Source organism: Macrotis lagotis, chromosome 1, assembly GCF_037893015.1.
Source record: "Macrotis lagotis isolate mMagLag1 chromosome 1, bilby.v1.9.chrom.fasta, whole genome shotgun sequence".
Classification (NCBI taxonomy): Eukaryota; Metazoa; Chordata; class Mammalia; order Peramelemorphia; family Peramelidae; genus Macrotis; species Macrotis lagotis.
This window is the reverse complement of record NC_133658.1, coordinates 272,256,519-272,272,193: the sequence shown is the minus strand read 5'-3', so window position 1 is coordinate 272,272,193 and position 15,675 is coordinate 272,256,519. Positions and strand designations below refer to the sequence as shown.

At 34.7% G+C, this 15,675-nt stretch overlaps 1 protein-coding gene across 2 annotated transcripts; it reads right to left on the bottom strand.

Annotated features, from left to right (window-relative positions):
* Positions 1-209: 209 nt before the first annotated feature.
* On the bottom strand, positions 210-15,263 carry GID8 (GID complex subunit 8 homolog). Of its 2 annotated transcripts, none has more exons than XM_074210447.1 (5): positions 14,999-15,263; positions 13,082-13,211; positions 10,410-10,606; positions 9,876-10,073; positions 210-3,922 (listed from the first exon to the last, which is right to left on the bottom strand). In XM_074210447.1, exons 2-5 carry the CDS (start codon positions 13,197-13,199, stop codon positions 3,749-3,751), a joined length of 687 nt encoding a protein of 228 aa, XP_074066548.1. In that variant the 5' UTR covers positions 13,200-13,211; positions 14,999-15,263; the 3' UTR covers positions 210-3,748. The 2 variants fall into 2 exon arrangements, with proteins under 2 accessions (XP_074066548.1, XP_074066549.1); XM_074210448.1 differs by lacking the exon at positions 14,999-15,263 and adding an exon at positions 14,590-14,696.
* Positions 15,264-15,675: the final 412 nt, after the last annotated feature.

Sequence of the window (15,675 nt, the reverse complement as noted above, 5' to 3'; positions counted from 1 at the left end):
GAAAAACACTAAAGGTGAAAAAAAATGGAGCAAAAAACTCCCACTGAAACAAAAATCACTAGAGCAAATTATAATCTTATATACAAAATTTATATGGTTTACATGATTAATTTAACAATATGTACTTCTAAAACATTAATTACAGCAGTTATGTCAATGACATTAATCCATGGGTATATATATATATATGTATATATATACATATATATATATATACATATATATATATTTAACCATCAAAATAAATATTTCAACAAAACAATTGATTTTGGACTATCAAGGTTGACACACTGCTAAAACTAAGTCTATTTGCTACATTAAATTTCATCCTACTTATCTCAAGCCCCATTGGTGGTTACTAAGTTCAACTGTCTTAAAAGATAAATAAATGCCCAGCAGACAACCCAATTCTCTTTAACTCTTTTAATTTAGAATTTGGTTTATACTAAGACTTGATAATGACTACCGAGCAGGAATATCCTAGCCTATTTGTAAAAAGATAATTAGCATAGAACCTAAATAAAAACAATTAGTTCCCTCAGTTTCCTAAAATTAACAGCTTATAGATGTCTTAGGAAAATAAAGATTCAAGAAACCATTTTACCTAAAAGCTTTCAAGTTCTGCTTTGTAAATACAGACTGCAAATTCTCAAAGGAAAAGAATGAATAAAAAAGTTTACCTCTCAAAGGCTTAAAATGAATTCTCATTCCTAAGTTCTCTGTTCTTCATTTGTATAAGTTTAAAAGTAGGGACAAAGTAAGTAGTCTGATAAGACTATTTTGAAGATTAGTTTTTTCTTTACACTTTTAAAACTGGAAACCATAACATTCAAATGCAATAATGCTTTACTAATCTAGATTCAAAGGATTTTAAAGTAGGCAAATTCATCCTACAACTTCACAATATCAGGAATATAACAAGTCCTAGAACACTTAGGAATTTAACTTCAAAGGCACTTTCTACAAGAAAGTATAAAAAAGCCAAAATAAATTCATTGTTTAAAAAAACTGTTATATTATCTAATCAAAACAATGAGATCCAAATGTTGAATTTTCAGAAAAACTAATGTATTTCAAATGTAATTTGATGCCAAATTTAAATTTTGTTCGTACTACAAAAAAACTAAGATGTTCATAAAGAGGCAAGTACTCTATCAATGTGAACTATTAACTAATAGTTGATTAATTCAAAAGGAGGTCTCCAATTCATTATCATGGGAAAATATAATTTTTAATATTTTTAAAATGAAAAAAATAAAAGTTCTAGTTTCCAATTTTTACCAATATCTAAAAATTAATGGATTATTAATGATTCATTAAATGGGACCACAAAATCCCAACAATTTGTCCATACACACCTATTAAAAGACATATTTCATGCATATGATAAAATCTGTTCATATACTGTCAAGGATTTTCCTGTATTTCCATAACTATACATTTCATAGACCTAACAACATTTAAGCATATTTCAAACTGATTTTATATATATGTATATGTTATACACATAAGCTATCTTATATACACTAATAATAAAAGATGCCTTAACTCTCTTGGTGCTAATTCAAAAGCTATTCAGCCTTAATCTTTATTCTTATCCTAATTTTTAATTCTTGCCCCTAAAATGGTCCATTTGGAGATTAAAATTGCCTTTCCAAAAATCTGGGTCCAAAATCCCCAAATGATATACTTCTATAATAAAGAAATGTAATGTTAAAAATATGAAAGTGTTTTCAGATATAAATTGGTGCAATCAAACAGGTGAATGAAGATTCAAGAAATGAATGAACCTCACCTGACTGCAGCATTTATTCTACTGTGGTACAACCATGACCGAAATACAGGGTACAAAGTAAGAAAGTACCCTGATACGTCACACCAACAAAATATAGAAGTTCGGCTTGTAAAAATCCAGGCTAGAGAAAATTTGACCATCACTGTTGAAGAATTACAGTTGTTTCATCTTTACAACTTGCTATTAATATAACATAAAACAGACACATAATTCAACATTAAACATTGCTGGATTTAGCTACTCCATAAAAACTGAATGTGGCATCTTAGAAAACAACATGAGTACAACCCAAGGAAAATAGAAAAACAATTATAGATGACAGGAAATATCAGAGATTCGTAATTACAAATACTCTTGTCACATATAAATCTTCACAAGTTAACCAGATAATCCAACTAATTAAAAGGAAAAATAAGGCAAACAAGATTCGGAATAATGCATTGCAACTATTAATGGTCACTACTTTCCATTAAACCTTAAGTGCCAATACAAATTTTTCCACACTGAATATTCAAAGGGAAGTTAAATCACTCTAATATACAAAAAACTATAAGCCATAGACTTATTATGATATACGAGTGCATTGTAATGTTATTCTCTTCACTGCTTTCTTCATCAAATTCAATTTGATTACTTATAAGTTCAGAATACTTCATGTAGTTTATTATTAGCATTAATTTAGGAAAGTCAGTGCTCAAAAGTACAAACATATTTATATGTCACAAATATATTAGCTAGCTCATGTATGTAATTATGTATACAGAAATTATCCATACACATTATGCACTTCTAAAAGGTTGCAATTATATAAATGAATATAAAGGGGAAATCTATAGAGCTGGTCAAAGAACAAAGAAGAGTGATACTTTGCAAACAGTTCCATAGATGCTAATCAATAGTTTAAGAAAGTTTCAAAACAAGTGCATTTCCTAAAAAGTTTGTACCTGTACCACTTTCATAAAACACAAAATGTTTAAAAAATTCACCACCAGCATAAAGACTACCACCATCCCTACAAGAGGAGTCCCAAAACATATGGAAAGAAGAGACAGATATGGTATTTTTAAGGCTGCAGCAAACACTGTTGGTGTCACTGCAAAAATCCCATTATGACAAAACTATTATTAAAGAGATTACAGTATCTCTCTTTAGAAGCCATTTTGGTCATTCTTGAAATCAAAAAAGAAACCTTTATTTTCAGCATGACTAACTGCAAAAAAGATGGTTCATTGATCCATTGTGAATAAGTCTCTCACCATATAAAACACCAAAATATATATATATATATAAAATTAAAACATATAACCCCCTCCCACACACACACACACACACACACACACACACTCCCCTAGAAACCATACAACCCCCCAAAAAAATACCAAAGAGAAATCAAACACAACACACCCTCACATAAGATGTCCTTGAATTACAATTTACAAGTTTATATATACACTTTTTTCCTATGCAAAAAAAAAGGGAGGGACCCAGAAGAAAAATGCTTGATGAAAACTTGACAGAACTTTGTGGTTGAGAAAATGCATTATCTGGCTATTAGAATTTAACAACAAAGCAAATAATCAGTGCTCTACAAACATTTTAAGTGTGAGGCATTCAGCTGAACTGATAATCTTTACTAATGCAGCGCCTGAATGGCTACTAAACTAAATCCTTCAGTGGCCAATCAAAAAAGCACTGGGATGTTAAAATGCAAAATGCAATTTATCTAATTCTTTAAAATGTATTATAGTGCATAGCCTAAATTAGACTTTCAAAGAGATACAGTGCCTTTCAATGCAACATTTTTTTCCCAGCATTTAAAAGGATTTCTCCCTTTAAGATGTTTGCTCAAAAAAAAAAAAATAAGTCCTGTACTGTAGTAAAAATCAGTCACAGACTGATATAAATGAAGAATAATGTGCAGTAGTAAAGTTGTTTGCTGTCCTTCTGCACGTTTTACTTGGGTTCTTCAATTGTCCCCTTGCTGAGGTCTGTCATTTTGGGATATTTTACTTTCTTCTGGTCCAGCTCATTCTGAGCCCATAGCAGTAGCTTCAATAACTTTGCCAACTTAGGTGTTGATTCACGATTTTCATAGTCTAGGACAGCTTGATTAACTTCACTCCACACCTAGAATAAAAAAATTAGAACAAAATTATGTCATCAAAAAACAAGCAAATGCAAAGTTCCAAATAACCCCTTTAAAAAAAATTTACTAAATGTACAGTAGGAAAACTGTGAACTAATCAAAAAGAACTTAATAAAATAACTTTATAGAATTACTCAAATAATAATTTTAAAAGGAAAAGGGGGAGAAAATCATGACATTATGATAAGACATAAACAAAATGCTACAGAAGTTCAAAGAAGAGAAAAATCACTTTTGGCTAGTATGAAATAGAGGGCTGAAGATGACATACATCTGCTTTGGGTCTAAAAGACAAATTTATTGAAAGGAAGAAATAATCCAAACCCATCATTGTATGGATGAAAATATTATGTCCCGAAGAAATTAACACTTAGATTTTTCAATTTCAGATGATCTTAGATAGTATGCTGAGCAAGAATAAAGCATGAGTAGAGCTATGAATTATAAAGGTACGAATTCTAATCAGAGAACTAGTAGCCTGGAATGTAATATTCATGTAAAAACAGAAGTTGGGATCATATTGTAAATGGATTTAAGTACCAAGCTAAAGAATATGGCTTTTGTGCTGTGGGTAATGAAGATTTGCTACAGGTTTTTCAGTAGCAGAATAATAATTTGACATAGTGACATTTCTAGGGAGGGCAGAAGAGGTAGAAAGAAAAGACCTATTATGGGGTCATTCTATTCATTCAAGTTGATAGCAGTCAGAACAAAATAAAAAAATAATGAAGATGAGTATAATAATAATAGAAGCTATCCTTTACAGAGGCTTTTGACTTTACCTAAATTAGTTTTAGGAAAATTCAACGTATATAAAGCATTCTGAAAGAAATCCTCATTCCAAAAATCCCATCTATGGCAATTTTACTGTACTGAACTATCTACACCAACCCCTTCCCTCCCCACTGCCTCTTATCCCTTTCCCCTGTTCCAAAGCAGTAGAGCTTCCATCTTACCACAAAAAAAAAAAAACAAAAAGAAAAAAACCCTTAACACCAGTCCTCCCCAAAAAAATTTTAAGTAAAAGTAGAAGAACAGACACAGGGATGCACTGTCGGTGTTGTCACTATCTGATCTGGGGCTTAGTTTGACACCACCACTACCAGGTGTTATGTCCATATCTATCATCTGCCATTATGGGGGCAACTGGATGGCACAGTAGCTAGAGTACTGGCCCTGAAGTCAGGAGGACCTGAGTTCAAATCCAATCTCAGACACTCACTAGCTGTGTAACCTTGCGCAAGTAACTTAAACCTGACTGCCTCTCATCCAGGACCATATTCAGTTGTCTTGATACCTGGCCACTGGGATCCAGATAGCTTTGGAGGAGAAAGTGAGGCTGGTGACTTAAAACAGCACCCCCTCACGCACTTCCAATTCATGTGCTTGTTATGACATCACTTCCCTGATGTCATGGTCCTCTTTGAGAAAGAAGGACAAACATCATCTTCATCAACTCTAGTATATATCTATCCCTGGTCCTCTTTGCATTGCCCTATCTGTGACTCCGCCCCTTTGCCCCTCACCTGTGTATTCTTCTTGGTTTGATTGTGCCCCCAATTCCCAAGTGTTCCTTCATCCTACTCCTCTAGCTCCTCTGTCCCTGGCCTCAATCAACATATTCTTAAATCATGTGCTGACCTCTTTCCACAGGACAGCAGTCCTCTTGCCATCCCTCTCTCCCTCACTGACTTCCTCCTCTTTCCTTTCATTGGTGGCAAATTACCATTATATTATCTCCAGGTTATCCTGTCTATAGTTTGCACATTATTTGCTAGTTAATTCCCTTGTCTCCCCAATTAGACTGTGAACTCTTTGAAGAAAAGGATTATCTTCCATTTTTCCCAGAGTTTTAAAATTGCGAATTCAAGGGTTCATTTGAATTTGTGATTTCATTTATTTAGAAAATTATTTTTAAGTAAGGAAATTCCCTCTACCAGTGCAGACTGGCAAAAGTTGTACAATTTTAAAGTCTTAAAAGACATGTCAGGGGTGGCTAGGTCCTGCAGTGCATAGAGCACCGGCCCTAGAGTTAGGAGTACCTGAGTTCAAATCTGGCCTCAGACACTTAATAATTACCAAACTGTGTGGCCTTGGGCAAGCCACTTAACCCCATTGCTTTTCAAAAAATCTTAAAAAAAAAAAACAGATATTCAGGGGAAAATGAAGAGAAGGAAGGAGGAAGAGGAAGAAGAAGAAGAAGAAGAAGAAGAAGAAGAAGAAGAAGAAGAAGAAGAAAAGATATCTCACTGTAGAGGGCAAGACAGGGAAAGAGAAATGAAATTGACAGTGTAAGTATCTCCCCTTCAAGGAGAATCATTTACAGTTGCCTTAGGGAAAGGGGCAGAAACTTTCTGAAACTAAAAACACACCTCTAAGCAAGAAAAAAACTGATGATCTGAAAAAATCTTCATAAATTATTTTATAAATAGCTAGGCATAGTTACTTCTCTAAAGAAGATTATAAGGGGCAATTAGGTGGCACAGTGGAGTACCTGAGTTCAAATCTGGCCTCAAACACTTAATAATTGCCTAGTTATGTGACCTTGGGCAAGTCACTTAACCCCATTGCCTTAAATAATTTTTTTTTAAGTTTTTGCAAGGAACTAAGCTGCTGTGGAATGGCAAGAAAGTCTAAATGTCTTAATGTCCTGAAATTTTATAAGGTGCCTCAAAAAGTGAAGGCAAAAAAAGCACTATTCAGAGAAAAAAGAAAAAATGAAAAGACATCAAAAAAGTCTCAATGAAAAACTTCTAAAATCAAAAAAATTATAAAAAATTTATGTCAAAATAAAAATACTACTGTCAAGAAAAATCAAAATAATTTTAAAATTTAAGTGAATCTTAGATAATTCTGATAACGACTCTTTAATTAAAGCTGAAGAAATCCTCCTATAGATGAAGTTCTAAGAGTCTATTAAAAAACCTCTCATCAGGGGCAGTTAGGTGGCACAGTGGATAGAGCACCAGGCCTGGAGTCAGGAGTACCTGAGTTCAAATCCAGCCTCAGATGCTTAATAATTAACTAGCTGCATGGCCTTGGGCAAGCCACTTAACTCCACTGCCTTACAAAAACTTAAAATTAAAAAAAAAAACAAACAAAAAAACCTTTGTTCATTGTTAACTAGGAAGAAGTCCCAATGAAACAGATTTGCAAAGGTGTTTATTAAACCCATGATTTTTCTGAAAGAAAAGATTTCATCAAAAATACTGTTAAATAATTAATTTCATGAGAGATTTGATTTGTTCCAGTAAATTCATTTCCTTTTATAAATCTTTGTTGTTTAAGCATTGTATTAAGCAGGACTGCTATGTAAAAATTAGAGTTCATCCTTTTAAATTGCATCTCTGCAATTTTATTTTTTTTTCAGGTTTCATGGATGTTATACTTAAAAGTCAGGCAGAAAATTTACAGCTTCACTCTTTTATATTTTCTTCCTCAAGCTATAATATTCCAAGAATGCATGTTTTAATCTGACCAAGAATCTCAGGGTCAAAAATCATTGTTTTCTTTCTGGGATTAGGTATGACTTTATTTAACAATTACAATGTCACTAACATAATTAGAATTGGCAGAGCTTAATCTAACTGGGCTAAACATCCATTTCTTTATTGTGAAAGATTTTATGGATTTCCTAGTCTCTTCCATCTGAGAAGAGTGCTAAGAAGTAATAATAATAATAATCTATAACTAGGGAGAACAATTAGTAAGGGACAAACTATAGATTGGAGTCATCATCTGGAAAGAAAGAAGAGAATTATACATAGGTGAAGAGTATTACTAAATTATAAAATTATCCCTGAGAAAGATTTCAAATGAGGCAAGACTCCCAGTGCATCATTAAGTTCTAATTAGGAACGTAAATTATCAATAATAAGAAGCAAGAGTGTGGTTCAGGAATCTTATATTAATGAGGACTCATAGACAAATAAACACGTGGAATTTCTTTTACAGGAAAAATAATACTCCAGATTTCCAGTGCCTAGCACAACAAATTTAAGCACCTGAAAAATGTTTGTTGATTAAGTCGAATTAAATTAGTTGAATTGTTAATCACCCTCAGCTCAATCAATAATGCCTTTCATTGGTTGCTTTACCAGTACCAGTTGACTTTCTGCCTGTCATATCCTGTGTAATTTCTTCATTTTTCTCATAAACTATACCTACCTTTTTACCCACCCCCCCCAACCCGATTTGACCTAGAGTCTTTACCAATGTATAGATTTACTGTCTGACCCTTTCTATTAAAAGAAATGGTGCTTAACCTTTGTCTTCCAAACCAGACTTTGACAATATCTATGCAATTTCATTAGCTGAGATTTTCTGTATGGCAATGAATGTTTTCCTGCCTTTTTTTTACTGATTGTATATTTTGTAAATTTTGGATTTCTATAATAAAGTAATGAACTAATGGACTTTTAACACTGAAATATGTCTAATAAATAGTATATAGCATGCTATATATGCAGAATCTTGGTCACTGAAGTACGGCTTGGTGGGGGATGATTGACAAGTGACAAATACAACTGAAGAGTTCAATAACCTAAGAGTTAAGGTACTAGAGAAAGAATCTTGTGGGAGGTTTTAAGAAAGAAATGATAGAAAAAGTAGAGGAAGTGAGTTTAAGCTACTCTTCCAAATAAGTCAAGGAAGTGGCAAGATTGAGGCAAAAATGTTTTGTATATTTTTGTCTTTTTGTAAGGAGAGAAAAAAAAAAGTGTCCAAAAAAGAAAAGAATAGATAAAAATGTTTCAAAACAGGAAAATGATGGCTGACGAGCACATAAAAAAAAAGAAAGGCAATTACAGAAAAGACATCTGATGGAGAGAAATTTGAAAAAATAATTAATGATTTCCTGATAAAGCCAGAGGCAAGATAATGTGTTCAGAATAGTTTGCAGGGTTTGAAAAAACTGCACAAAATTTGGAATACTCTTTACAAGAAATTCAATGGAAAGAAATTAATAAAAGATTGCCAGGGAGCAATGAAGGGTCACTGAGGATAACTGAAATAATGTATAAACAGAACAAATCAATACTGCTTTGTGACTTTCTCTAGTAAGAATTTTTTTTAAGATTAAGAGCAAGAAAAAAATAAAGAACGTGGTGGAATAGGTTTATACACACATCTGTAAAGTCAGAGGGAGTGGGATGGAGAGAGAAAATGGAGTAAGAGGAATTAATCCATGATGGCTCATTCCAAAATAATTTCTATACAAATATAGTGCTCAATCAAAGAAACATAGAAAAGTACTATATAATTCTTCTAAAGAAAAGGTAGAAAACAATAAGTATAATAGGATAATATATAATTCAATGAAAATTTTGCAATGAGGATAAGTTTTGATCTTTTTTTGATAAATTTTTTTCTGGGATTTTGAGGAGAAAGCATTCCTCATATCATGATACTAATATACTCTGGGCTTTTTTTTCTCCAATTACATGTAAAAAATTTTTGACATTTGATATTTACAATTTTGATGTTCAAATTCTCTCCCTCCCCTCATTAAGCAAGCAATCTGACACAAATTATACATGTATAGTTAATTATTCTGGATTTCTTAAAGTTTAAAAAGCTTGGAGAAAAAGACTAGAGAAGGGATTACCACTATCTAGTCAAATAGTTTTGGCAAGTATAATTCTAAATACTGTACTAACAAGGAATATCTGAAAATACAGCTTTCACAAATGTTTTCACTCTAAAAATTCAGAATTCTTTTCCATTAAAAAAACTCACTTTGGGGGCAGCTAGGTGGCATAGTGGATAAAGCACCGGCCTTGGAGTCAGGAGTACCTGGGTTCAAATCCGGTCTCAGACACTTAATAATTACCTAGCTGTGTTGGCCTTGGGCAAGCCACTTAACCCCACTTGCCTCGCAAAAACCTAAAAAAAAAAAAACAAAAACAAAAAACACCTCACTTTACTCTACCTTACCTTTTGCCGTTGCATCATATTAAGCAAGTCTCCAAAGGGTGATTCTTCAGGATTATCAAAGGCAAGCAAAGCCAAAGTGCGTTCCATTTCTGTCAGGCATTCTCTACTTTCTTCTCCTTGTTCTGCCAACTGTGTCTGTGCAAATTCCAATGCTGCTTCTGTTTCCCGCTGTCGAATCAGTTCAATCAAATGTTGTTGCTATACAAAGGTCAAAAAATAATAGCTAAAGATGATATCCAGTATTGAAGCATTTTTCTATTAATTTGTTAAAAGCTGACCTAAAATTGTGGATTTTTGAGTTACTCAGTTTACTCTTTAATTTGACCATTAAACATTTCTTAAATAAAACAAAAGTCTTAAATAACACCTGAAAATTAATTACATTTAAAAACAAATTCTTCAGCAGAGAACTAGTTCCAGAAAATAAGATTAAAGAAATAACAAGTTATTTTTTATATATGATTTTACATATTGGAAGCAACTCTCAACTAAATGACTTCAAGCTCTAGATGCTACCTCCTTCCTTAAACTTACCTGTAAATGAAAATAAAGATAGCGATTTGTGTCTAAGAGTTCTGGATGTAGGCTATTTATCAATGCAATAGCTTCCTGAATCTGACCTTTCAATATCATCTCTCGGATTTTGATTCGTTCATCTAGTGTTTCTAGATCAACACTGGGCTCAATTCCAGATTCCATGCGAAACTTTTCTGCAGCTTCTTTAAACCCCTCTGAAATAGAAAAATGTATTTCTAAATTAATTTAAATGAATAGTATAAGGAACTTTATTCTTGGAGGCTCATTTGCTTTGACTACATGTTCTATTAATGTAAAATTTTTATCTGTATTATTTCACAGGAATAATTTGCTTTCCCACAGCTTCCCTTCTCTTGAAAAGAACTGCATGAAAGCAATTTGAAATTAGTCCAAAAAAGTGACCAAAATGGCCAAAACCCCTTTGATCCAGAGACCCCACAGTTAAGTCAAAGACAGAAAGGTCTCATACAAATCAAAATGTTTCACAGTAGCAATTCTGTGGTAGAAAAGAATAGGAATAGATTACTATTAAGTGGGGAATAGCTAAATAAATTATAGTACATGAAGATAATGGACTACTTCATTATAAAAACTGACAAATATGAAAAACACAAGAAACATGGGAAAACTAATTCAGACCTATGCAGAAAGTAATATACTAATAGAAAGTAATATACAACTACAGCAATGTAAATAGAAAATAAAAAAAGAAACATGTACAATCATATTCACCCCAAAAAAATCTGGTCTTGGAAGATGGGAAAATAAATGTACCTTTTTCTTTCTTTGTAAAAATCAGTGGCTATGGATTGATATTTTGCTTGATTTTGTTGAACTCTGTCCTCTCCTTTTTATTTTTTTTACAAAGGATGACTAAAAGATTGGGAAGGTAGAGGGAAGGGGCAGAAGATTGTAAGGTATTCAGAAATTGTTGTGCCATAAGACAAAAGCTTTCAAAATATTTTTAAAAGAAAAAAATTTCTTTTTTACACAATCACAAAACAAATGACCTTCATAAAGTCAATTCATTTATACAGCTGGAAGAAGGGCTCATCTATTTCTAGTTTAAATTTGTATAGGCCAGCACAATCCAGAGCAGTTAAGTGACTCTTCTGAGGTCATGTTGCCTTAATAATCAGAGATTTCACAACTTAAAAATGACACATATATGCTTTGGGATACACTACTTCAAAAATCTTAGTTCACCGACAAAAATCCAGAGAAGCCACAGATCTGGTTTCAAGTGATTAACACAAAATCATTAAGTTATTGAAGTGTTTGCTACCTCTCATACAAGTTTTGCAGTAATCATAAACGGGGTGTTATTGTCTGCTAACACCCCTATTTCTTAATATGATTCAACAAATACTTATAGCATCAAAAGTCAATTTCATTTTTTCTCTTTATTGTATTGGCTATCTTCAGGAAAGAGGTCAGACTAATTAGACTAGGAAAGGTATGTGGCTTTCAACATGTAAAGATGCAAATCATTTTTACTACATTAATTATATCTTACCATCTTTTTAAGGAAAAAAATCTCAATGGGCTGAACATACTGAATTCTAATCTACAAATAATATGAGAAATATTCTTTGGAAAGTAGAAATATCCCATTAGATTTTTATGACCAAGTAACAAAATTTTTTGGTCTTATAAAATCATAAAGACTGACAACAAGATAAAAAAAAAGATAGGGACCTACACTAGTATAAATACCCAAATCATCATAATCACTGGTCTTTAAGGTATTTTTAAATAAGTTTTATTTCTATGTAATCATACTGTATTAGTGAAGAAGATATGCTGAATGCTGTTCCAAAGTCAAGATTGTACACTTTCAAGATTGTATACTTGAAGTTACAGTGTATTGATTTCCTGCATTTATATCCCAATTCTTCTCCTTTCCTCCCTTATCAAGTACAATAAAAGCTCCTTAGGAGGAGAAACGGTTTCATTTTCATCTTTTTATTCCCCAGAGTCTATACCACATAAGTGTTTAATAAGTACTTGTTAAACTGAAATATTTCCCAGTTCAATTTCTAAAGCATAAATACACAGTAAGCGTCCTCTATGTTATAAATAAAATTAATATCAAGATCCATGATGAGACCTTGGAAAACTACAAAGATTAGGGAAAACTTTTTAAAGAATGAAACAGATTTGAATCATTTTAGGGGAAATATGCTTTCTCTGAGTATGAGAAATACTGGCTGTTGACAAAGTAAGCAACAATTTTAAAGTTAAAGAAACAGTTAACTAATACTAGTCTTCCCATGCTCTGCTTGAATGACCAAATTGGAGATTTTCAAATAAGAAAAAAATTAAAAATTACACTTAGCATAAAACCATTTTTTTTGGTCTAAGACTTTTATTTCATCTATGCAGAAAAACTCTACTGTGGCAACTAGTCTGAAACCTAAAGGCTTATTAGAAATCTACTCTAGGTTCAGAGAGTTTAAGTGAGTTATCCGAGGAAAGTCCAGTAGTACCTGTCTGAAGTAGGCGTATTCTAAAATCCAAAGTTGGCCAACTATCCTATAGATGCTATCTAATTACAAAGGAATATCATAAAAACCTAAAATTTCACTACTAAATAATAAATTTCTGCTTTTATATAAGAAACAAAGAGCACTTTAAAGAATTTATGAAATTGTCATTCTCCAAAGTACCTGTAACAAGATAGTTCATAATGAGGCGGTTCATATCAGCTCTCTGTATATGTAAGTTATTTAGTTTTTCCATCCACTCATCTTTAGTGATTTCATCGGGTTTTTCGGCATAACTCATTCTGAACTATTTCTATAAGTAAAAAAAAAAATAAGAAATTTGGTCATAAGTAACATACATAAACTGATTTTTAAAAAGCTTGATCATCTCACAGAGCAATAACAGATTTTTTAAATTTACAATCAACTCCCACACTAAATGAATATTCATAAAAATAAATTTTTTAACCACAAATATTCCCAGTGAAACTTAGAAGTACCTGGAATTTATTACCTTTATTTTGTAAGAAACATTTATTCTACTTTCTTTACTGTTATACGACATTGACAGTTGAGTCCCAAAGGTCTAAGTTAAGATCTAAAAATTCATAAATTCAAACTGGATTTTCCCCAAACATTTTCTAATTGCAGTACTTTTTAAAAAATTTTAGACAACAATTTGCATACTTGGATGACTGGGAATTTTTAAACCAAAAATTCTTTTAAAAATATTTTAATATGTTCTATTTTTCAGCGACCCAATCTCTACATTTTAAAATTAAGAAAAAAATTAAATTGCAATTACGGTAACCATAATTTAAGAGTAAAGATTGCACTTGAAACTTCTTATTTCTAATCTGAACAAAAGCTTTCAAAGAGACATCATCTTAACAATAAGTATTGTATTACACACCTATCCCACACAAAATTTATTCAATTTCACACCCACACATTCCCCATTCATCTTAAGAATTATCAAACTAAAAATATTATCATTAAATAAAAGCATCTACAAGAACCACAAACTACTCAGCCTTGGACCAAAAACCTAAAACTTAACTAGTCGGTACAAATACATCATGGTGAAGAACAAGTAATTTCCTAGTCACCTTTCCTCGACAATATTATTTATCTTCTAATACTGAATTAACTGCCTATATGTAGATCTATGTCATGTACATGTCAATCTCTGGGCAGCAAGCAAATTTTTTCTAAACTGTATTTTCCTCTAAGCAATTTTTTTTTATTTAACGTTTTAAGGCTTATTACAAAGCTTTCCTCATAACAGGTCTGTGAATAACAATTGTCAATGCTCCCATTTCACATATGAAGAAATTAAGATTTGGTCACTAATCAGTATCGGACAGACAATAAATAGCATAGGACCACAGATTCATAACTAAAAAAGGACCCGAGTGACATGTGGTCCTACTCCCTCGGTTGACTGAGGGTAAGAAGTAGAAAGTGCGAGCTAAGTTGGCTCGTCCACGATCATCTCTATTAAGCGGCAGACCCAGCATTCTAACCAGATCTTTTGGCTCCTTAAGTCTCCGACTGCGATTTTTAACGCCAACACACCGAGTCACTTTTTCAAATATAAAGGATAAAAACGGACACTCTCTCACTTGTCCTGGGCCGGGGATTTGCCCACTCTAAGTATTAACACAGAAAATTGCAGGAGGCTGCCTTACTTGGCTCCAGGGGCGCCTCCTCGACATGCAGACTTCCTACCAGCGGGCGCCACTACCTTCGCAGCCATCGAGACCAGGAGGCTCAGGGTGCAGCCGATAAGACTGCCCGGCCCGCCCGCCGCCGATTCTCTTCGCCGCCCTCCTTCCTCCTTCCTCCTTCCTCCTCCTCCTCCTCCTCCTCCTTCCCATTGGGACTGCAAGGCCGGAGGCCCCCCACAGGCCCAGACCAGTCGCTCTCCCGATACCAAAACAAACAGCGTCCTAGAGCTCCGGCCCCGCCCACCGCGGAGGGAAGCGTCGGGCTCCGGGGCCGGCGGGCGGGAGGGATGGAGGGAGGCTGAGAAGAGGCCATCCTCGGGCCCGGCTTCCCGGGCCCCCTTCGGCCCCCTCCTCGCCGACGCCATCTTACCGTGAGGATCCCGCCTCCTTAGCTGCGCGGTCTCGGCGACGGCCCCTGCTCCTCGGCCGATTTGAGGGAGGGGGTCGGGGAAGGGGGGAGGGGGAGAGAGGCGGCGGCAGAAGCGCCTGAGGAGAAGGAGGCGGAGGCCGCAAAAGAGGGAAGCTAAGCCGCCCGCCCCCTCCCGCTCAACGATCTCTCGCGAGAGTTCCGAATCGGCGGCCAATAAACTCTTCCAGGGGAGGGATGGGGGAGGGAAGGACACCGGAAAGGCATAACCGTCGCTTCCGCCTTTACGCATTAGCTTTTTCTTTCTGCCCCCTTTCCGACTCTCTCCCAGCATTTCCCCCAGAGGATCTACGGGAAGGGCCGAGGACCAATCAGCGGACACCTCCGGGCCCCAAAATGGACGCTGTGGGTGGGCGTCGCGTAGTGATGGCGTCACCCAGGCTGTCTGGGCGTGGGACCTCCCGGGGCCGGTAACGTCGCTAACTCCTCCCAGTAACACCTTCCCTGTAGGTTCCGAGGTTGGAGCTGGCCTGGGTTTGTGGCCGGCGGTGTTGAGCCGAGGCGCGGGTGGGACGCCGGGGAATGCGCATTCATACCCCATGGTTCCGCTCCCCCCAAGAACCGGGCGTGGGGGGTAGGAGATGTTCAGACACCCACGTGCCCTTGTTTAGGGGTGCAGC

Coding starts and splice junctions, on each gene's coding strand:
- GID8 (XM_074210447.1), bottom strand. CDS start 13,199: ATGAGTTATGCCGAAAAACCCGATGAAATCACTAAAGATGAGTGGATG. Junction 10,607..13,081: donor TATGAACTATCTTGTTACAG/GTACTTTGGAGA, acceptor TTTCTATTTCAG/AGGGGTTTAAAGAAGCTGCA. Junction 10,074..10,409: donor ATCTTTATTTTCATTTACAG/GTAAGTTTAAGG, acceptor ACCTTTGTATAG/CAACAACATTTGATTGAACT.